Below are 24,407 nucleotides of genomic sequence, written 5' to 3'. Positions count from 1 at the left end.
ATTAAAAAGACAGGAAAGAAGGACCAAAATGGATGTCAGAAGAGACTCTGAAAGTTGCCCTTGAACGCAGAGTAGCTAAAGTGAATGGAAGAAGTGTTGAAGTAAAAGAGCTGAACAGATTTCAAAGGGTGGCTCAAGAAGACAAAGTATTGTAATGAAATGTTCAAAGACCTGGAATTAGAAAATCAAAGGAGAAGAACACACATGACATTTTTCAAGCTGAAAGAACTGAAGAAAAAATTCAAGCCTTGAATTACAATACTGAAGGATTCAATGGGCAAAATATTGAACAATGCAGGAAGCATCAAAAGAAGATGGAAGGAATACACAGAGTCATTATACCAAAAAGAACTGGTCAATGTTCGACCATTTCAGGAGGCGGCATACCAATGGTATTGAAGAAAGAAGTCCAAGCTGCACTGAAGGCACTGGTGAAAACAAGGCTCCGGGAATCCACAGAATACCAATTGAGATGCAATGCTGGAAGTGCTCACTTGCCTATGCTAAGAATTTTGGAAGACAACTACCTGTCCAATCAACTGGAAGAGATCTGTATTTGTGCCCATTCCAAAGAAAGGGGATCCAACAGAATGCAGAAATTATCTAACCATATCATTAACGTCACATGCAAGTAAAATTTTGATGAAGGTAATTCAGAAGCAGTTGCAGCAGTACATCGAAAGGGAACTGCCAGAGATTCAGGCCAGATTCAAAGGAGAACGTGGAATGAGGGGTATCATTGCTGATGTCAGATGGATCTTGGCTGAAAGTAGAGAATACCAGAAAGATATTTACCTGTGTTTTACTAACTATGAAAAGGCATTCCACTGTGTGAATCATAACAAATTATGGGTAACACTGAGAAGAATGGGGATTCCAGAACGCCTAATTGTGCTTATACAGAACCTACATAGACCAAGAAGTAGTCGTCTGAACAGAACAAGAGAATACTGCATAGTTTAAAATCAGGAAAGGTGTGCATCAGGGTTGTATCCTTTCACCTTACTTATTCAATCTGTATGCTGAGCAAATGATCCAAGAAGCTGGACTATATGACGATGAACTCGGCATCACGATTGGAAGAAGGCTCATTAACAACACATGACATGTAGATGACACAATCTTGCTTGCTGAAAATGAAGAGAACTTGAAGCACTTACTGATGAAGACCAAATATGACAGCCTTCAGTATGGATTACACCTCAACCTACAGAAAACAAAAATCCTCACAAATGAACCAACAAGCAACATCACGATAAACAGAGAAAATATTGAAACTGTCAAGGATTTCAGTTTACTTGGATCCACAATCAATGCCCATGGAAATGGCAGTCAAGAAATCAAACGATGTATTGCCTTGGGCAAACCTGCTGCAAAAGACCTCTTTATTAAAGTATTAAAAAGCAAAGATGTCACATTGAGGACTAAAGCACACCTGACCCAAGCCATGGTTTTTTCAGTAGCCTCATATGCATGCAAAGAGATTTTAAATGTCAACTAATAATTAGCAAAGAGGATGCGTAATTGCTTTAAAACTATCTTGGCGATATGAATAGGGAAGACCAAAGAAGTGATGCATTTGAGTTATGGTGCTGGTGAAGAATAGAGAATATACCATGGACCACCAGAATAACAAACAAATCTGTCTTGGAAGTACAGCCAGAATGCTTCTTAGGAGTGAGGATGGTGAGATTTCATCTCATGTACTTTGAACATGTTCTGAGGAGGGATCAGTCCCTGGAGAAGGACGTCATGCTTGGTAAAGTAGAGGGCCAGTGAAAAAGGGGAAGACCCTCAACAAGATAGATTGACACAGTGGCTGCAACGATGGGCTTAAAGATAGCAGTGACTCTGAGAATGGTGCAGGACTGGGCATTGTTCTGTTCTGTTGCACATAGGGTTGGTATGAGTCGGAACCAACTCAGTGGCACTAACAACAACAATTTGACCTAAACATTACACAAGTTGGTACATTCCTTACTAGCAGTATCCCACACAAGTTTACCACAAATGTTTTAGCAATTGAACAGCTACCACTGGCCAGGAACTATCAATATGCTACCTACCATCAGTGATGTTGTCCTCATTGCCTCATGAGGAATGACAAACTCCACAACCCCATTCTTAAAAAGTGTGCTTCCTAGAACTGCTCATGGCATCAAATGTCTTAGGTCAGGTTCCCTAGGAGCAGAGCCTGATACAGGGATTCAGAGCCACATGACTTATCAAAGGAGTGCTCTTCAGGAAAGCCTTCGAAGGAAAGACAGAGGACACAGAAGGAAAGAGCCGAGCATGGATGTAGTCTCAGGTAAAGTCTAGCCATGGCCTGATCCACAAAGGGATGGTTCTAGAGCATAAACTGCATCACAGCCCCACCCCCTCTTGAAGCAAATGAGCCAGTCTTTTGTGCCCCATATTAATCAGACATTGGCTGTGGACTGGAGATGGGTGACTCCTGGGTGAGGCAGCTCCCATCATTTGAGGGCAATTCTCCAGAATCTCCAGAGAAGGGGGAGAGCTGTAAATTCTCAGCAGCCAAAATTCAGAGCAGCTGGGTATGCCAGCTTGGTAAAGGGGATCTGGACAGGGCACCACAGTGTACAACGCATACATTCAACAAATATTTATTGGGCATTTATCGTAAGCCAGGCAAAGTCAGCAAAAGCATGGCTTCAGCAGTGCCCAAAAGTACTCTCTTCTCTCTAGCAAACAGACTTAAGATAACCCCGTTATACATATCATCTTCTTTCCCCATCGAACTCCTTACCAGACTGTTCCACAAGGTAGGGATAACTGGACGATGTATCCGCCTACTCCTAATTATTTAAATTCTAGCTGCAACTCAAACTTACAGCATTGTATATGCCATTATCCTATGGTGGTGGTCTATCACCAGGGCAGTTGGGAATCAGTATACATACCAATTGGACTAAGATGCTTAATTTAACAAAGTCCAATTCCTCTATGGACTTAGCTACCCTCCCTCTTGTAATATGATAATACCACTCTGGGGAATAGGAACCAGCCCACGGTTTTGCCTATCTTCTGTTTTTCCCTAAGGTACCCTTTTTCCTTTCTCCTTAAGATTTGACTGACCAGCACAGTTCCTGAATTTACATTTTCTGAATCTCTCTACTAGCGAACCATGTTGCTAGTGGAATCAAAACAAAAACAAGGTAGAGTGTGTTTCACAGAGGAGTCATAGATTGAATGAAGCAGCAAGAACGCATAACAATTAAGCCTCTGAACCCCAAATTTTGCCAAAATAGAAATACCTTCGGTCAATTTCTTCTTCTAAAAGGGTTTAATACTCAATATGGGAATGACGGGAGGATTCTAGTGGCTGGAATAATCATTTCTAGAAAAGGTTCATTGCTGAGGTACCAAAACAGATATCACACTGAAGAGTCCTTTCGTTCTTTCACCGTGCTCTTTCCTGAATAGATATGCTGCTGTCAAGCAAGGCAGAAATTACAAATGAAGCTTATCTCTATTGCATTCATGAGCCTTTTCCCAGTATCAGTTTTCTGAGTTTCAAATGAAGAATGAGTGCCATCTGAAGGCTCTCCTTCATCCGCCATATTCATAGGTTCTCTCGTGTAGATTTTCAAGTATGAAAATGCTAACCAAAACATTTCTCAATGATGAAAGCAAACATGTATCAACTTATTGTGGATTCTCTAGTGTTCCAAAAGGCTGAGTTCTAGCTGAAGGATTTCAACATGTCTGTAGGTTTGATGGTTAAGTTGGAGAAAATGCTTGAAGCTGGTTTTTTCATTCAATATACAAGTAAGATTTCTGTTCAGGAGGGCTTCTTTTAAATTGACGAGCTACTCTGTAATAGAAATACCTATACACTTATGGGATCTGTTCTCTCATGGCTTCTCAGATGTTTAAAGAGGCTACAACTCCAACTGAAACTCATTCCACATTCTTTACACTGAAAGGGTTTTTCTCCAGTATGGATTCTCTGGTGTTGACTAAGATGTGATTTTAGAGTGAAGTCTCTTCCACATTCATTACATTGATAGGATTTTGTGCTGGAATAGATTTTTTGACGTTGTTTTAGGTGGGAACACTGGCCAATATTTTCTCTACATATATCACATTCATAGGTTTTCTCTTCAGTATGAGTTCTATAATGCTGAATAAGGTCTGAACCATAACTAAAGGCTTTTCCACATATATCACACTTGTAAGGTTGCTCTTGTAACTCAATCTTCTTATCTTCAAACACTGTTAAGTTCCAACTATACGCTTCTTCACAAATGCCATTTTTTTCATTTTTCTGACCCACGTGGAGCACTTGATGCTCAATTAAGCTAACATACTGAAAAAAGATTTCTCCACATTCATGGCACTGATGGGATTTCTCTCTAGCATGGAGTCTCAGATGTCCGGCAAGGTGTGACCGCCTGCCAAAGCCTTTCCCACATTCGTTACACTTAAAGGGTCTCTCCCCACTGTGGACACTCTGATGCTGAACAAGATGGGATCTCACTCTAAAAGCTTTCCCACATAAATGACAGGTATAGGGTTTTTCACCAGTGTGTACTCGCTGATGCTGAGTTAGGTGCACACGTTGATTGTAGCTTTTCCCACATTCATCACACTTAAATGGTTTCTCCCCAGTGTGTATTCGCTGATGTTGTATAAGATGTGCACTCTGAATAAAGCTTTTTCCACATTCATTACATTTATATGGTCTCTCTCCTGTAGAGGACTTTTTATGGGCATATGTGACGTCATTGAAATTTATCCTCTTTGAAGCTGGTTGTCCTAGTATGACTTTCAGGGGAATTCCCTGATTTCTGTCCAACTTGCCTTGGTGTTCACTGTCTTCTCCAAATTCTTGAACTTGAGAAACAGTTCTTTGGATTTTTCCTGACTGTTCCATGTCTGCTTCTGAAAATTCTGAAATTTTCTTCCTAATGTTCAATTTTGTATTCTTCCTTCTTTTGTCACTGCCTGAAAAAATAAAGAGGAAATACAAATGTTATCTGTTTTTTTACAGAAGAAAGGAAACTGTCAGGGAAAACAGAATGATCAGATGAGACTATTATGTAATAGGAGCATCAAAAGTGGATTTATGTATATATTTGATGCCAACAGGAATGGAAAAAAAACAAACATATTTGGGACTTGCCCAGCAAAAACAACAAGACAAAGAAGTGGCTAACTTAGAAGGGTGGTGAAAGTGATTGGGGTCAGATGACAATAGGGATAAGTAAAAACTTTCATTACAAAGAAAAGAGGGAAAGAAATTCTAAAATGAGAGAGGGGACAGGAAATGTGGAGAGGGCCATTATCTCAACAAGTTAGGCAGAGAGAATAAGGTAAAACAAGAATAAACATAGACAGTGAGAACTGACAAAAAGCTGGAAGAATGGAAAGCAAAGGATCATGAAGGGCATAAAGAATTGGGAAAAATACCTGATTAGGAGCAAGGAAAAGAGGGAAATATGCCAGCAAAAATTACTGTCAAAGGGTAGGTGAATATCAATCCCTGTCCTCTTCACTCTTAGCCAACTCTCTAGCTTCGGTTTCCTTCCCAGAGCACCATATACTTCTCCTTTGGGAACGCTCATCACCTTTATTATCTGCTTTTCCTCCTTTTCCCCAAGACCATCAGCTCCACAAGCGCATGACCTCTATCTGTTTTGTTCACTGCCATACCCCAAGCATCTAGCACTAGAGGCTCTCAATAAATATGGCTGGATGAGCAAATAAAGTATCCCTCCTTTGATCCAAAAAAATGAGGAGAAGAGGCAGGTATGTATTAACTGGGAAACTAGTCATAAGAACAACTGGGGAGAGGATATGAAATAGATACTATTTGAAAGCGACTGCTTTTCAAGACTACAGCGTTATTGGAAGGCTTTCCCCAATAAGGCAGTCACCAAGGGGAATGGGACAGAAGTGGCTGAAGAGATAGCTCAGCCCAACCCAGAACTTTAAGACACTATGAGCTTCATAAATTCCTGTTCCATGATCGAAGAGGTAGTAGTGGTTGTTAAGTTAAATGATATGTAGCTGACCTTGGGGACATCAAAAGCATAATTAAAAAAGAAACCCAAAACAAAACTTTGGCCAATCACAGTTGTCTGAAGAATACTAATAAGAGTCTTTAAGTTCGCAGTAAAGTTTACAGTGATCCTACACGTATATGTTTAATGCCACTGGAACAGGTAAGGAAAATATATAAGCAAACAAAACAGGAAAATTACTCAACCTTATTCATAAACAAATTAGTGAATATAAATACAACAAAGAGTAATCTTCTGCTTACTTCATTTGTTAAAAAAATTTTAATAATGCTGGCAAGAATTTGGTAAAAATGATAGTCTCCTATGTGGTGCAGTTCTTTTAAAAAGCAATTTGGTAATATGTACAGAATCATAAAGATATTTTTATCCCTTCCTCCCTTAATCCCACTTCCAGGAATCTACTATAAGGAAATGAAACTAAGTATAGAAAAACCCATAGGCACAGCACAGTTATCAAAACAAAACAGCAAATATGAAAAGTTCAACAACTGGGGAACAGGTGAGTAAACTACGATGCATCCACACAATGACAGGTTATACAGTCAAAAATAACAAAGAGGAGGGCTGAATAACACTGGAAAATTTGCGTGTCTAATATTTAATTGTACCCTATCAGCAGAACAAAGGAACCCTGATGGTGCAATGGTTTAAGTGCTCGGCTGCTAACTGAACCCACTGAACCCACCAGCCGCTCTGCAGGGGAAGAGACCTGGTGATCTGCTCCTACAAAGATTTCAGCCTAGGAAACCCTATGGGGCCGTTCTACTGTCCTATAGGGTCCCTACGAGTCAGAATCAACTTGACAGGACACAACAATGAGTGTAACTATATAAAAATAGGCATGTGAAAAAAAGATAGAAGGAAATACACTAAATAATAGCTATATTAGATAGGGTGGTGGATTTATGATTTTCTCCTTCTTTCTTTCCCCAAATTTCCTAAGCTATTGTTATTTTATTATTTTAGAATAAAATAAATAAAATACCTAAATTAGGAAAAGACGAAAGAGGGAAAGAAGCATGTAAGAGAGTTAAAAAAAAAAGTCATTTACTATAATAGAAAGTCAACAGGTAATGTTTAAAGCTGACAATGTAAAAGACACAGCAGTAGTACTGAAAAATACAGACTAAAGAGAAGAAACAGGTTTAAGAGCTGAAAGCAGGTACCTCTGGGGAAAGGAAAGTTGTAGGGATGAGGGGAGATGGGACATGGAACTTTACCTATTAAATTGACAACCGATTAAATTATGAATAAAATAAACTGCTTTCTTTGCCCCTTTTTACTGCTCCCAGTATTGCAACCCATCTGTCCTAATGTACTGAACTAATAAGATAATTTTTGCTTCTCTTTATCCCCAAATACAAACGCCTCACGCATACATCTTTGGGATTTCTCTCTGAAGTGGCGTTTCAGATGTTCAATCAGGTGGGAATGCCGACCGAAGTTTTTTCCACATTCATGACATCCATAGGGTCTTTCTCCACTGTGCACGCTATGATGCTGAACAAGATGTGAGCTCACCCGGAAAGCTTTTCCACACACCTGACATTTATAGGGTTTCTCACCAGTGTGGACTCTCTGGTGCTGAGTGAGGTGTACACGCTGATTATAGCTCTTCCCACATTCACCACATTTAAACGGTTTTTCTCCCGTGTGGATTCGCCGATGTTGAATAAAGTTTGAGGCTTGAAGGAAAAATTTACCACAATCATTACATTTGTGACCTCTCTCACCATTTGTGTTTTGCTTACGGTTAATGCCTGGGATATCACCAAGATCTCTTTTCTGAGAAGGGTTCTGCCTTGATTTCCCCACAGTGGGGTTCACCTGCCACCTTTCTACCATGCCCTTAAGGTCACTAACTTCTGCAAACTCTGGGCTCTGGGGGACATTCCTTTCAGTGCTTCCTGATGTCATCCAGTGCGATTCGGCTTCATCAGAAATCTGCTCTACTATGAGTTCCATGTTGTCATTACGGGACTCATAATCTGAAATAAGAGAAGGAAAATGGAAACATTAGCAAGCCCCTGAATTGGAAGAAGGAAAATGATTGAAGGATACACGGTAATTCAATTAAGTGAAACCGACCACGTGCTGGGAACGCATGACTTTGTAAAGTCATTTACGAAAGGACTTTACACCACAGGGATATGGCAAAGAATGTTCAAGCAGGAAACTGAGACAGCTTAGGGAAGGAAGACCTGGCAAAAAATGGTTCAAAGGGATAAGGCTGGAGAGCAGTCACTCTCTTTAATGAGGGTGATATCCTCTTGGTGTGGTCCTTACATACGGTACCTGTTTGTGAATACCTGTGCAGTGTTAAATATTCTTAATAAAATGTGATATTGGGTTATGCAGCTAACCCAGTCTTCACCTTCCTCTTCCTGTTTATTCATAGCCTGGAGAAGAAAGATGATCTTTCCAGCTTTTTCAATCCCCAAAGGATCTCAATGTGGTATGAATTAGTCTAAAGGGAAAAAGACATTCTTCCTATACCCAGAGAAGAACCTATTTCTGTCAAGAGCTGGATTAACACTTAATAGTCATTGATGAATATAGGTGGTTAAGTGACTGCAATCAGTTCCCTGGGCAATTCTATCAGCAATATACATTTTACCCATAACCCTGCAGTTTAATATGGTTCGCAGAGACAAATTTTCAGTAGTTAACAAAAAACAGGGAGTATTATTTTTAAAATGCTAGATAGAGTTCACAGCCTATTGAAAATTTCCTAATAATGAAAGAATTTTCAAATATTACACAATAATAGGAATAAGAGTTAACACTTGCTAAGTTCTTACCCTAAGGAGCCCTGGTGATACAATGGTGATACAATGGTTAGGGCTCTGTTTGAACCCACCGGCAGTTTGAACCCACTGTCCTCTCTGTGGGAAAAAAGACCTAGCGTTCTGCTCCTATAAAGACTGCAACCTAGAAAACCCTATGCAGCAGTTCTACTCTGACCTGCAGGAATACTATGAGTCAGAATCAACTCAACAACACACACATGCTTACTATGGGGCCAGGCACAATGCTAAGTGCTTTACAATTTTGACACTTAATCCTTATAATGACCTTTTGAGGTAGGTACTACCATATTTTTATGCAAATAACATGTGCAGCTTCTATGTTTGTTTGCCAACTGTGCCCTCCTCCCAAAAAGTATTTTCGTAACTGCTGCTATGCCAGTTTTTTTTTTAACATGTTGCTGGAAAAAAAATTAACATAGCGAGATTACGAAAATGGCTCATCAGGGAGGATCCAGTTGGCAAACAAGCGTAGAAGGGGCATGTTACTTGAGCAAAAATATGGTATCACCACCTTTTTCTAAAATTGTTGTTGAAAGTACACACAGCAAAACAAACAAAAAAACCCCAAGCCCGATGCCATCAAGTCGATTCCAACTCATAGCAACCCTATAGGACAAAGAACTGCCCCATAGGGTTTCCAAGGAGTACCTATGAATTTGAACCGCTGAACTTTTGGTTAGCAGACGTAGCTCTTAACCGCTACACCACCAGGGTTTCCTACACAGCAAAACATACACCAATTCAACAATTCAATGACATTGATTACATTCTTCAAGTTGTGCAATCATTCTCACCCTCCTTTTCCAAATTATTCCTCCCCCATTAACAAAAACTCACTGCTCCCTAAGCTTCCTATCTAATCTTTTGAGTTGCTGTTGTCAGTTTGATCCCCTATAGATAGTTCTCTAAAACAGCACAATGCTCAAAGCAGACATTCTTTACTAATTAAGCTAAACCATTGTTCGATTTAAAGAAGACTTCATCTATTTGGTTTAAGCTTTAAAGATTATCTCAGGGCAGCAGTTTCATGGGTTCGTCTAGCCTCAGTGGCTCCAGAAATTCTAGATTCCATCAGAATCTGAAATTCTGTTCACTTTCCCCTTTTCAGTCAGGATTCTTCTATAGAATCTTCGATCAAGATGTTCAGTAAGGGTAGCCAGGCACCATCCAGTTCTTCTGGTCTCATGGCAAAGAAGGCAGTTGTTCATGGAGGCAACTAGCCACACATTCCATTTCCTCCCCTTATCACTGACTCTTTCTTCCTCTTCTGCTCCAGGCGAATAGAGAACAATTGTTGTACCTTAGATACTATCCCTTTTTGACACAGTCAGAAGTTATAATTCTTATATCATAAAGACAACTTAAATTTTAATTAACCTTGTAACTATTTTTACTGAATTCTTCTCTTCCTAAAAATAATTTTTAGCAGAAACAAACATATAAACAAAATAACTCTATCATAAAACCAGGCTTTTTACATGCTTTTTCTCGTCTATCTAACTAGGCAGGTAATCACATTTATCACATATTTTTCTTTTATTCACACCTACTTATGCTCACATGTATTATTCTTATTGGAATTCTCTCCCATTAGACAAGCAGATGGCTCTTTTTCTAGGTGTGAGTTTGAAACAAATTAGATTAATCCAATGCACTTCTTTGGGGTTAATAATTGCCATTCCAGAGAAGGCAATTACAGTTATACTGCCTTTACAGATTTGCTTCTTTCTTCTTTCCTGCTTCTTCACGGTGCATGCGACAAGTTTTATGCTCGTTTCCCTGTCTGTCCTCCTTACCCACTGCTATGCCTGGGCTGCAGAGTAATGCAGTGGTGGATACAAAAACATCCAATCAGGCAGATTTGGTGCTTTACAAATTCGTGATCTTCAGCTTCACTGGTGCCCTGTCTGGCAATTCAACGTTTCTAATGTTGGTTCTTTTCCCCATTCATTTTTCTCAGCAACTATATCAAAATCTCCCCGTCATGATCTCCAAGGTATATCACTGCATTAAAAAGGCATAGAATAATATATATGGTATGCTATAATGTCTGCAAGCATGTGTATATACACAGAATATACCTAGAAATACAATCAAGAAACTGCTAACAATCATTGCTTTTGTGAAGGAAAACTAGGGGACTGAAGATCAGGGGTAGGTGACTTTACTTTTCACTTTATACATATTTGTACTATTTGAATATTTTTTTTTTACCATGTGCATGTATAAACTTTTAAAAAACTAAAGTTCTCCAATGCACTAAACCTCTACTTCACCACCTACTCCATCACCAACTTACTTTCAGCAGGTGATTTTGTCTCCTATTTGAGGGAAAGTCAAAGCCATCCAGTCAAAAACTCCTAGAACGTCCCATAACCGCCTATAAACGTAACACCAGCCTTATTCCTTTCTCTTGTCTCTCAATGGAAGAGATGTCTCTCCTTCTATCTAAGGTCAATCCTCCCTCATGTTCCTTGGATTCCATCATGCCCTACCTGTTTTCCAGGGACCTCTGTACATCAATTATCCACTCTTCCCTAACCTGGTATTTCAAACTCACTGTATTATTTTCCATTAGTATTTAAATATACTTAAGGTTTTTCCATTAAAACAAAAGGACATATGAAAATAATCAGCCATCTAACCCATGTACTCTTTTAGTGATCAGCCCTCCTGTCTTCTTCACAGTTTATCATAGCATTTGTAAGTTTATAATGGCTTTCTCAAATTCCTCTTCTATGCAGTTTTCAAAGAAACTGTTCCCCAATGCCCGAATTACTCCATGGAAACTGCTATTGCTAGAAACCATTCAACTTTTTCAAATCTCATTTCTAAGTCCGATGGTTACTTTTTAATCCTGACTTCTATGATGCTGTTAGGAATCTAGGGCATGAAAATAATCTAATATGGCCTTCCCAGAGAAATTAGGGAGGCAGCAGCCACTGACCATGTTCTTAATGTAGAAGAGTACACTGAAGTGGTAAAGATTCTGTAATGACATGGAAAGCAAGAATTTAAAACTCTTTGAAGAATGGTATAGAAAAGAACTGTGCCAAGAGCCTACAACTCTGAAACCCATGATTGAAAATGATAAAGCAATATAAACGGCCCTCTGTATCCACAGGTTCTGCATCCATGGACTCAACCAATTGTGGATCAAAAATATTTGGGGGAAAAAAAAGTGATGTGTAGGCATACCCTGCTGTAGCCTCCCGCCATTTCACATATCCTTAGTGTCTCTCCAGCACTCACTGAGCATTGTTCGCCTCACGTCTGGCATGTACTATGTAGTTACGTCTACGATGGTTGCATCTGTACTGAACATGTACAGACTTTCTTTTCTTGTCATCATTTCCTAAACAATACAGTATAACAACTATTTATAGTATTAGGTATTGTAAGTAATCTAGAGATGATATAAAGTACACTGGAAAATGTGCGTAGGTTATATGCAAATACTATGCCATTTTATATAGGGGACTTGAGCATCTGGGGATTTTGGGTATCTGCAGGGGTTCTGGAATCAATCCTCTGCAGATACCAAGGGACAACTGTACTGACAGACTCAAATTAGACAAGATAGCTATCTGAAATTAATTTAAAAAGAAGAAATATCTGCATTAAATGACAATATTTACACTATATAAATAATTCCTTGAGATAAAAGATCACCATTAAGATCCCAATGGGTAAGTGAGCAAAAGGCATGCGCAGATAAATCAAAGAAAAGGAAATACAAATAAATATTAATAATAATTAATGAAATGAAAAATTTTAAAGAGCAAGAGTTACCTTTACATCTTTTAAATAAAGGCCTGTGAGTGAACTAATACACTTAGATGATGTAAACTGCCATAATGCTTTTCAAAGAATATTTGGCATTATGTGTGTATTTCATCTACTGTCTACTGGTGTGCTTGATATATAGTGATTCTTCTAAAAGAATTAATTCAACAGAAACTAAAAGCCATAAGCTCCAAAATGTTTGCAACAGTGCCGAGATTTTTATAATTGTTGCAGGCAGCACAATCGAAGGTTAGCTTCCGGGATCATAACTTGGTTGGAAACAGGCTCAAAACTTCAGCTGGGAGGCAGAATTCAAGAAGCAATGTGACATGTGAAATGTAGATGCCAAGGTGAACATCAGAACATAGGTACCGGTGACCTGAGCGCTGTGATAGACAGTGATGTTTTCTAATAAACTCCCACGTGATGCCATTGTGACACTGTAACAACTATTATAATAAACAGTTATTCTGTAAAGTCTTGGCTGTTTTCATAAATCAGAATTACTCAGCAAACATTACCCAATTTATCAAGAGTACGATAACCACTAAAACTCTGTTAAAAACCAAACCAAAAAAATGAAACCTATTAGTTTTCAGCTCTCTTAAGTAGTAAAAAGATAGCATTTGCTGAATTGCAAATAGTACCCCTCAGGTACTATCAGTCTTTAACCATATACATCTTTATTAAGATGGAAATAATCAGAATAAGCTGAATAACTAAAAAAAAAGTCTGATTTATTCTTCCATAGGAAAAAATATGTCACAGCAATGAATACATACACACTTTCATATCATGTGCTAAAAACAGTCTTTACAGGATAACAAAATTAAGATGTCCTACCCCATGCAGACAAAATAATTCTTACCAATGGAAGTAATACTCCCACAGTTTTCCTTCCTGTCACCCCTATAAAGGTTCTTCTGGGACTGATCCAAATGTCCCCATTCCTCCAGGATGAAGGAAAAAGCCATATCAATCACATCTTCAATTTTCACCAACTTCTGAAACATGAGATCTCCACTAAATTCCCATTCCCTATGTTCCAATGTGCGGTGAGAGGAAGAACTGGGAGCTTTAAGGAAAAAAACGGGGAGAAACTATGCCTCGAAGAGGGTATGGAAGTATTGGGTAGAAAGGCAAAAGATAAAAAAGGAATTAAGTACCAATGCAAGATGGGTCCGGTCTCTAGTTAAAGAAACTGAGAACTCCTGATAAAGATTCACGATTAAGGCTGGTTATTGTTAGAGGAGAGTTATGGGTCCTCAATGAAGGCAAAGGGACACCAGCTCACCTGGGACCCAGCTGAGAGAAGTGAAGCTGTCAGCTCCTGGTCTCTAAGGCTGTCCTTCAAGGAAAGGGAAGAAACTTGGAGAATAGGAAGGGCTGAAGGAGGAGAAAAAGACGTTTAAGTAAGAACATCTCAGCCCAATTCTTATTGCCAGCATGCTCCTCATTTGCTTAAGAATCTATAGTGGTCTGCTAATGGATCAAGGCGAAATTCTTCGGCTTGACTCTGAATGCTGTCTACATTCTGGGCCCTCCCATATCTGCCTATTATTGCTGCCCCTCTCCCCCGCAAGAAAGACTCCCTGATTTGGTCAGGCTAAACCCTCCTGCTAAGCCTTAAAAAAAAAAGCCTTAGATTGTGCTATTCCCCTACACAGGATCCACTCTGTTCTGCCAAGATAAAATCTATTCTTTTCAAAGAACAACCGAGTGTCACCTTTTCTACGAAGCCGAAGCATTCCCGACAGCCCAGCGTCTCCAGGTTGAATGTGCAAGCAAATCACCAGGGATCTTGTTACACGACAAAGTTGGATTTGGGGGTCCGGGCTGGGGCCTGATATTTTGCATTTCTGAGTCAGATGGCAGTGTTTTTTTTTTTTTTAATACGCTCCCAGGTGATACCCACCCTGCTGTTCCTTGAGCCATACTTTGATTGTTGCTGTTGTCGGCTGCCTCTGATTAGGATTCCTACTTATGGAAACCCTATGGGGCAGTTCTAAGTTCTACTCTGTCCTACAGGGTCGCTATGAGTCAGAATCGACTGGACAGCAACGGGGCGGGGACGGGACTCATGGAGAAGCCACGCCCAACAGACAGTTGTGATCCATAGGGTTTTCACTGGCTGATTTTCAGAAGCAGATCACCAGACCTTTCCTGCTAGTTTGTCTTAGTCTGGAAGCTCCGCTGAAACCTGTTCAGCCTCATAGTAACATACAAGCTTCCACGGACAGACAAGGAGTGGCTTTGCTTGAGGTGTACTGACCGGGAATCAAACCCAGGTCTCCTGCATGGAAGGCGAGAATTCCACCAGTGAACCACCACTGCTCTCTACACTTTGATTAGCAAAGCCTTAGTCCACATTCTCTCCCTTCAAGAATTACGATGGTTGGTTTACAGTCAATCAAGAAATATTTGTCTACTCTGTGTTACAGGGGAAACCCTGTAGTACGGCTGTTAACCAAAAGGTCGGCAGTTTGAATCCACCAGGCGCTCCTTGGAAACTCTATGGGGCAGTTCTACTCTGTCCTACAGGGTCGCTATGAGTTGGGATTGACTCGACGACAACAGGTTTTTGGTTTGGTGTATTACAAGAAGAGGCAATTCTGTCTAACGAGGAGGGCAAGACGGTACACCTTACTTACGACATATTGTAAAGAGTACTATAATTGAAGATCACTCAAGTTTCGACAGGAACACCTACAAAGTAGAGAGGGGTGGGGGGGAAGAGGGTGTTCAGGAAAGTCTTTCTAGAGACAGTGGCTCCAGGAAGTAGAGATGAGAGGGAAGGAAGATGAGGGTGCTATCCAGACAGAGAGAACAGCATGTCCCTGGAGGTTCTGATATCTGGATGCTGATGACCACCTGACCCTCTGACGTCACCTCTGCTTGTCCTTTGTTTAAGATTCATGGTTCATTCAGATATCATTGCCTAATGTGTACCTTGAATTGGAGAGACCTACCTGATCTTAACCTTTAACCCCATGATTTTAGAACTTCCTCAGTCTTGAAGATACATGTGCGTATGTAGCTTGCTTCTTTCTGATGACTAAAGAAATAATGAGCAACAACACAGAAAGGACATACTGGTTAAAGAAATGAAAGCCAAAAATAGAGAAGGGATCTGAAACCAGGATGGCTAAAGATTCAAAATAGAAGCTAAAGAAAGAAATGAATACAGTCTATATCTGAGCGAACAGTAGTTATGTTGGGTAAAGAAACTGGCTAGGGTCTAGCTAACAGAGCAGAGCAGATACAAAGCACTTAACAAACAGAAGAAAAGAAAGCCTGATCTGATGAGACTCTAAAAGCAGAGGGAAGATGCAAGTGATGTGAGTATGGGATCCTGTGCTTGAAGAGACTGGTGGTAAAGCAAACGCATGGTAACTTAGAATGAGCTTAAACTCGTTGGGTTAAAATCCCAGCTCTGCTACTTAATACTTAGTGACTATGGACAAAGTACTTAACCTCTCCAGGCCAAGCTTCTTCATTTCTAACATGAAGATAATAAAAATACCTATTTCATTGGGTTATTGTAAGAATTTACCTTGGTATATCAACAAATTCTAATGAATACAATTTTAGTTTTTAAGCTTCTTTTTTTTAGCAGTTTTTACTCCTTTTAAGAAGTGATATTATGTGACTTACTCTTTTAGAGGTCTTCTGAACAACAAAAAGAAAATTAATTTTATTGTTTTTAAAAAATAGAGTAAAACTTATTCTTTTCGTTTCTATATGGGGTCCACCGGACCCTTTTATAAATCTAAGGTATATTTTGGAATCTGAGTGATCTTATTTTTCCTATATTTTGAAAAATGCTTTTCTATTTTATCATCCTAGGAATTATTTCATATTAATTAATCCCTCCCAACTATGCCAAAACAACCAAAATAAAAAGACAACAGAAGAATAATGGAAATATTAGGGATCATGTAATAGTGAAATAAATCATCATCATTCACTATTCTTACTGCTTGCCCAAAGCACTGCAGGTGTTTTTCAAAGCATTGCATTATCCTTCAAGAAGGTGTAAGACAGCTGACATCTGCTTTTAGCTTCCATTAAATACAGTTGACAGTTCTGAGGTTTTCATTTTCTGCCATAGTGCCATACTGGCAAGGAGAGGAGAAGGAAATTTGCAGAGAAGACATTTCACTATTATTAGATGAATCTGATGATGAATGCAGAGAGACAGAGAAGAGCACCCTAATGATAATGACGAACCTGAAAGTATAAATAAGTCTTAGAATATGGGTCTTCATATGGTAATACCCCAGGTGAGTGTTCTCAAACTCAAGAATCAGTGATGGCTGATATGTTTCTAATTTCCAGAAGGCAATATGGCATTCTCATCCAGGGAGTTATTCAACAGGAAAGACTTCATCATGCGACATTTTGTGTCAAGATCCTGGACCATCCCATTTTGCTACAAGGGTACGTGACATTATTCTTTCAAGTTTCATGATGTTTATGCACCAAAATGTACTTGATACAAAAAGGTTTAATTCCTTTTAAAATATTTTAAAAAGTTGTTTCTCACTATCCTTTGATCCTTCTGTAAATTATAAAAAAAAAAAATTAAAAATTTAAGAAAATAAAGAGCATCCACTGGACCCGGATGGTAAATGGTGAGGGCTATTTTTCCAAGTACACTGAGGATTTAATGAGTTTATATAGGAAAAGCACTAGAACAGTTGCTGACCCACAGAGAGTGCTATATAAGTAGCAGTCACTGCTGCTGCGGCTGTTGTTGCTGTTATTACTACAGTGAAAGCAAAGCTGGCAAAGGTTAGGGCAGAGGGCACGCCAAGAGAAAGACATGACCACTGACCAGAGTCTAGAAGAAAGTCTGGGGCCAAACAGAGGAAACACAGGTTCAAAATCTTCTACTGGGAAACCCAAATGCTTTAAATACCGAATGGTTTCTGTGTGGTTCTTGGTTGTTTTTTGTTTTCACTACGTTTGGCACTGAACTAATTTGACAGCAAAACCTGACCTGAATGGACGTGAAGCTATTTAAACTCTTCAGTTAATCCATTTACTGTAAATGTACATATATTTCACTACAGGAATGTTATGTTTGATTATGGGGGGGGTAACTCTAATCACACTACCTTATTACATCTAAAAAATTCTGAGTTCTAAATCTATTGAACACCAAAGGTTTCTGCTTAGGGATTTTGGACCTGTGGATATATATCATAATAAATATGATACTTGCCCTTCTTTGTTGATGTGATCTAGTACAGGTTAGTAACATTTTAAAATAGAGAAGAAGAAACAAAATAAATGCTGTAAATCTCATTGTGAAGCACTATTTCAAATAAGATTTCACAGTGAACAACTGGCCAGCCAGAAGTGAAAGCAATTAGGAACTGGAAGGCTTTTTTTTTTTTTTACATAAATATTAAGAAAACAAAATTTGTAAGGTACAGTTTAATGAATGTTGCAAAACAATTGTTGTACTTTGTAAAGACTTTTGTAGGTCTTTTAACAAAGCTGTGGTACAGTTCCTAGCTGTCGTATAAACCAGTAATTCAACTCCAGATCCCTAGCCCTTCTCAACCTCCACACCCTGCTAGTTGCAGAGAGGCTGCCCCAGCCTACAGTCTCTCTTCTACAGACACCTCCTACCCACAAGGGCAGGACTCCTACTCTCTACCTGTATCTGTTCTACCGCGTAACTGATGCTCACCATTTTCCTCCAGAACATGGGGCTGCTGTGGTTCTTGTCTGGGCTGGGCGTCCGTGGACAGGAGCTGCTCACTGGAGGGTTCCTGCACAGCTCCAGGTGGCTCCATCTTCTGAGGAAGCACTTCAGGGCATGCAACAATCTAACAACCACAACCACAACAAATCACCACAGGTTACAGGGAAGGCTATGAAGGAATCTAGCCGACTTCATGCTATTCTTTCATTCATTCCTTTGTCAAATACTTAATGTGTGTCTATGCTGAGCCTGGCACTGATTATACAGTGGTTTATAAACACGGCTTAGGTCTAGTTGGAGAAGACTTTCATTTGATACATCAACACGTAAGTAAACATATAATTATAAACTGTGTTACGTGTTAGAAAGAAGAACATCGTGCCATGGGACTGAACAGCAAATAAGCCTACTATAGATTAAAAAAAAAAAAAATCAAACCCATTGCTGCCGTGTCGATTCTGATTCATAGCAACCCTTTAAGACAGAGCAGAACTGACCCACAGGGTTTCCAAGGTGCAGCTGGTGGATTTGAACTGCTGACCTTTTGGTTAGCAGCCCAGCTCTTAACCACTAGGCCACCAGGGCTCCATTATAGATTACATGATTGAAAAAAAAATGAACCCACTGCTGTTGAGTCGACTCCAACTCATAGTGACTCTATGTCAGCTTAAAAGCCTGCGGTTCTTCTAGAATATTAAAGTATCCCTTACCCAGAGGGTAAGAATAATGAGACTAGTACCTTACACCGCAATGCAATGGTTCCAAAGAATAAGGGAAATTCTCTAGCTAGCTTTGAACTCTTGTAGTCCCACAATCCCATGATTTTTGTTCCTTTTGTATTAAAAAAAAAAAAAATTAGAGTTTAGGAGAGCGTGAGCCCCGCAGAAAGAGGAAGGTAGGGGGTCAGGTTATAATGAACATAAGAGATAACCTTAAAAAAGACTTTCAGCAGTTTTTCTCCTTTTTAAGTTTCTTTTAAGATTTTAAACTTCAGGATCAATTTTATTAAAAAAAATTTAAAACGGTGCATATAAACATGAAACGTTTGTAGAGTAATTCAACTAGTTTTAGTCCCTCCATTAACCCCACTTTTGCTTGTCTCTATAGAACCACAAAGTTGATTATGTTTACAGTTAGAATCTACTTATTTAGGTTATGATAGAAATTTTTCTTAGTAAACTGATGAAGTACCTAAATGGAAATGGAGTCAAGGAAAAGAAAGATCTTGTGCATAAAAAAACTCAGGGATCTTCAAGCCACTGACTAAATTACAGCTGGGTAAACCGTCTGGATTAAACCAAACCCATTTTGAATTTTAAAAGATGAAACAGGATAAGGCTATCCCAAGGTTTCTAAAAGTCCTGTCATGGGATTTGGTATAAACCTGTAGGAAGTGTATGAAAAAGGAAAAAAAAGGGACTCAAGAGCAAAACCCAGAGATCTTTCCACTGGCCAGACACTCAATGTGGACTGGGTTTCTTTCCTTCTGGTTTTGGTAGATCAGGTGTTGTATATGTATGTGGTCAATACTATGGGCTGATTTACTTATTACTAACTAGCTGCCTCGAAGTATACCAGTCATCTTTTCACCTTGAAGACCAAAGTCGAGTGCTAATGAAAGTGAAACAGGGCACCAGAGGTGCCTGGTGCCCTCAAGGCCTCTCTGAGGAGCTGCACCAGCTATGGCCTAACTACCTCAAACCTTCAGATAATTCACTAGCATGGCTGAGTAAAAAATTCAGATAGAGAAAACAGTCCCCAAATATTAAAAACAAAACAGTACAATGGAAGGAAAGATCCTATTTATAACAGCAACAATAACTGAAAGTGCTCAGAAATAAATGTAAGAAAATAAGTGAGATCTATATCAATAAAACTTTAAAATGCTTCAGAGAGACACATAACAAAAGATTTGAACAAATGGAAAGCCCATAATAAAAACAGACAAGAAGACACAACAATATAAAGATACCAAAACCAAACCCACTGCTGTCAAGTCGATTCCGACTCACAGCGACCCTATAGGACAGAGTAGAACTGCTCCATAGAGTTTCCAAGGAGCGCCTGGCGGATTTGAACTGCCAACCTCTTGGTTAGCAGCCGTAGCACTTTACCACTACACCACTAGGGTTTCCATACAGATACCCACCCAGCCCAGTGCTGTCGAGTCGATTTCGACTCATAGCGACCCTACGGGACAGAGTACCAGTCCTCCCTAAATTACTATATGATTTAATGCAATCCCAACAAAAATACCAACAGGGTTTTTGGGGTGGGGGAAACTAAATAATTCTAAAGTTCATAAAGATAAAATACTGAAAAAAAGAAATCAGAGGGGAGAAGACTAGTCTACTAGATACCCAAACATTTTACAGAGTTCAAATAATTAAAACATAAATACATGAACAGACAGTAAAATAAATAAAATAGAATAGAAAGTTCAGAAATAGTTCCAACTACATGCAGAAATTTGGTAGGTGACATCTTAATCAGGAAAAAAAGAACATACGATAAAAGCTTTGTGGGCAACTACATAGACATCTGAAAAAAAATTAAGTTATAATCATCCCAAACACCACACACCAAAATAAATTCCAAATGGATCAGTCATTTAAAAGTGTAAAAAAAAAAAGAAATGATTAGAAAGTTTTTTCATAACATTGTAATAGAGACACCTTTCTAAGTATGCCACAACCCAGAAGCCATAAGTTTATGGTTTAAACTGACTACTCTTTTTCTTTTTAAAAAAAACTCAAAAAATAATAATCTCCATAAGAAAAAACAAGCAACCAACTAGAAAAATAAAATATGTACGTGGTCATACCTAAAACTAGAAAAATAACATTTGCAACATATATGACAGACATAGGGCTTATCTTTTCTAGTAAGTAAAAAACATAAACAGATAATTTACAAAGAGGGTATACAAATAGCTCTTAAAAAGTATACTGCGATCAAACTCACTCATAAGAGAAACGCAAATTAAAGTTGTACAGAAATGGAATATTTCATCTTTCACATTTGCAATAATCAAAAAGTTTGATAACATGTTATCAGGCTGGGTCAAAAAATTCCTCTCCAACAGTGCTGGTAGGAATATAAATGGGTATAACCTCTCTGAAGGGCAATCTGTTGATGGTTATCAAAATTACAAATACGGCTTCTGAGCTAACAACTGAACTTCTAAAAATTCATTCTACAATTAATTACATATGTAAAGAACATTCACTATAGCAAAGTTTCTTACAGTAAAAATTTAGAAACAATCTAAAGGAAAACCTAAGTAGGTGTTCAACAGGCATTTAATTATGACACACCTCTACGATGGAATATAACACCCTTTCAAAAAGTGAGGCAGCTGTATTTGTACTGACATGGAACAAACCAAGATATAAGAATAAAGCAAGAGGCAGAAGAGTACAGCAGCTTAAAAACATGTTTTTTTTTTTTTTTAAAGCATGTCACATACATACATATACAGAATATAGTATATCTCTGTAAGGATATACAAGATACAAGTATCCGTGTACTAGTGGTTGCCTCTGGTGAGGTGAACTAGGCAGCTGGGGCATTGGAGGTGGGAGGGAAACTTACTTTTCATTACACCCTTATGAACTTTTTGAATTTTGTACCATGCATTCAAAACTGAATGCAGTAATTTTAAACACAAATAAATAAAATTGCAGATTGTCTTCTCCAGGTTAACACACTGGATATCGCTTCTCTTTGCTGGAATGGCAGGAACTCTCCACAGTGTACCTAATCCCAGGAGAACAAAGGAATATGAATGAAGCACCAGAGGGCTAAAGACCTCATCCCTGCTCATCTGCTTGTTAACTCTGTCCTCTTGCCTCACTGCTCACTTACATCCTCTTCCACTCACCTGCTGCCTGCGTTCCTCAAGTTCTCTCTGTATATTTTCTACCACAGCCACAGCCTCTTCCCCGCTTTCGGGGTGCTGGTCTCTCACCCAGGTCTGGAACTCTTCAGGCAAGATGGTCAGGAATTGTTCCAGCACCAGCAGCTCCAGGATCTGCTCTTTGGTGTGCAGCTCTGGTCTCAGCCACTCACAGCAGAGCACCCGGAGTTGGCTGAGTGCCTCCCGGGGCCCTGATGCCTCATGGTATTGGAAGTGTTTGAAGCGCTGGTAAAAAGTCTCAAATGTTGGTGGATTGTACTCCTGCATCCAGGTGCAGTCTTCTTCTTCCACCTTCACTATTAGAAGGTCTTCCTGCTCCTGTGAAGTCTGAGCTGGAGGGTCTAAGTCTATAACTTCCCGGGATTCTGTCATTATCATTCCCACTCAGAACAATCAAATTCTTTTTGAGCTGTTTAAGATCTTCTAAAGGGCACCTTCAGTAGTGTGCAACCTACTGATGACACATTGAAAATCATTATTAGCAATGCGAGATGACAAAGTGGTCATCTGCACCGAACGGAGTAATTTTAAAATATGGACTACAAGGCAGCCATCAATCCACCCACAAAATGATTACTAATAGAGCCTATTTCCAACATTTACAAAATTTTGAAGCAGAGCTATAAAAATCTGACATTGGAGCCAACCTAAAGCACATTTTTAAGAGGTGAAGAAAGGTTAAATTTCAAATAAATAATGTAAGGTTTACTAACTAGTCCAGACGCAGCTGCTCCTTCTCTCTATTGTAAGGCAAACTTAAGTCAGAACAGGGATCAGAAACATTACAAAGCTCAAAATTGGCCCTGTCCTTCAAGCCACAAGAGCCTGACAGACCAAGGGGAGTCTTCATTGGTCCCCAAGAGAAGCAGGGATATAGGTACCGATTTGGACCTGGATTCCTCGGAACCCGCGTCCAGACACAAACCCCCTTCCCCTCAGCCCGGTCCTGGGGAACTCTCCTGGAAGATCAGCTCCACGTAGCCGAGGCTGAGAAGATGGATCTTTACAAACAGTAAACCTAAGCTGACACTTCCCAACACTTCCTCGCCGGAAGTAAGCAAGCCCAATCCTTCCCAGGCCAACTGGTTGAGCCACAAATCCCACCCCCGAGAACACTTCCGAGTCCTCTCTAGGAATCCCGGAGGTCTCGGTCTCGCAGCGGGAGGGAGGCACCCGCCCGGCTCCGCCCCGGAGGGGGTGAGCTCTCATCAGGCGGGCCGTGTGGCGAGAGGCCAGGATCCCCGGCTTACCTCCCGTAACGGTGCGTTCTCCGGTCCACTGAAGCCACAGGTTCTGCGTCACTAAAGCGGAAAGTCGAATTGGGAAAGAAAACAACGACATTTAAACAGCCTGAGTTCCTCCCCTTGCCTTGGAGTGGAGGCGGGGGCGTGGCCTCAAGTGTATGGAATGGGTTGCTGAGGCAACAGTTGCTAGTGTCTGATTGGCCCCGGAATTTGCGTCTTTTACCCCCCCGGCTACGCAAGGCTCTGCGCCCAAATTTAGTAATACGCTATTCGAAGTGGGGCCACACCTTTCTGCGAGCCGGCAATGCTTACTGTCTTTAATTTTGGACTCTTTGGTTTTTCAGCCCATCCCTCGCCAATCACGGTGCTCCCTCTCCAGAAACTCCCACCTCTTTACCACTTACCTGACCACTTGCCGCAGTCTGTTCACAGGCCGAAACTGTATCAGAACCGCCAGTCGCAGGAGTCAGAGACTCCGAGGACTACACCTCCCAGAAAGCCTCCCGCGGTCCGAGACTGCTGGCCAATCCAGCCGCGTGTTTTTTATCCGCGTCGGTCCCGCGGGCCTATCAGAATTCGGTAAGGCAAGGAGGCGTGGCCTCGGCACTTGGGCCTGAAAGGTCGGCGTGGTGTGGAGCAGGTTACCCTCTGGCTGGGGAGAGTCCGGGCATAAGCCCCGCACTCATGCGGAGACAGTGGAATCATTTTTGCCAGGCTCCTTTAGCCAAGAGGTTTCCCATCCTTTATAATTTCTCATCTTCATATGGTGCTTTACGTTTTTCCAAGTCCTTGCCTATTTACAAAGCTGTTCGACAAGCAGGACAAAAGTTACTATCGCCACTATTACCCATCAGGAAAATGAGGCTGAGAGAAACGAATGCTATG

General features: G+C 40.0%; 1 protein-coding gene across 13 annotated transcripts; it reads right to left on the bottom strand.

The window, feature by feature from the left end:
* Positions 1-252: 252 nt before the first annotated feature.
* Positions 253-24,031, bottom strand: LOC126087214 (zinc finger protein with KRAB and SCAN domains 5). 13 transcript variants are annotated; one of them, XM_049904450.1, is made up of 6 exons: positions 22,243-22,981; positions 18,345-18,483; positions 13,938-14,029; positions 13,512-13,647; positions 7,427-8,035; positions 254-4,968 (listed from the first exon to the last, which is right to left on the bottom strand). In XM_049904450.1, exons 1-6 carry the CDS (start codon positions 22,654-22,656, stop codon positions 3,851-3,853), a joined length of 2,508 nt encoding a protein of 835 aa, XP_049760407.1. In that variant the 5' UTR covers positions 22,657-22,981; the 3' UTR covers positions 254-3,850. The 13 variants fall into 13 exon arrangements, with proteins under 13 accessions (XP_049760404.1, XP_049760407.1, XP_049760396.1 ...); XM_049904439.1 differs by lacking the exons at positions 13,512-13,647; positions 13,938-14,029 and adding exons at positions 23,529-23,579; positions 23,927-24,031 and having other exon boundaries at positions 304-4,968; positions 22,243-22,732; XM_049904442.1 differs by lacking the exons at positions 13,512-13,647; positions 13,938-14,029 and adding exons at positions 23,529-23,579; positions 23,927-24,031 and having other exon boundaries at positions 304-4,968; positions 22,243-22,729.
* Positions 24,032-24,407: the final 376 nt, after the last annotated feature.

This window comes from Elephas maximus, chromosome 12 (genome assembly GCF_024166365.1).
Source record: "Elephas maximus indicus isolate mEleMax1 chromosome 12, mEleMax1 primary haplotype, whole genome shotgun sequence".
Lineage (NCBI taxonomy): Eukaryota > Metazoa > Chordata > Mammalia > Proboscidea > Elephantidae > Elephas > Elephas maximus.
Note: the sequence above shows the minus strand (reverse complement) of the source record. Positions and strands in the feature narration are given on the sequence as shown.

Bases quoted from the DNA above. Each gene is read 5' to 3' on its own strand.
- LOC126087214 (XM_049904450.1), bottom strand. From the start codon at position 22,656: ATGATAATGACAGAATCCCGGGAAGTTATAGACTTAGACCCTCCAGCT. The intron at 18,484-22,242 runs GTGAGTGGAAGA...TGTGGTTGTTAG, and splicing joins TTGAGGAACGCAGGCAGCAG to ATTGTTGCATGCCCTGAAGT. The intron at 14,030-18,344 runs GTGAGCATCAGT...CTCCTCCTTCAG, and splicing joins CCATGTTCTGGAGGAAAATG to CCCTTCCTATTCTCCAAGTT.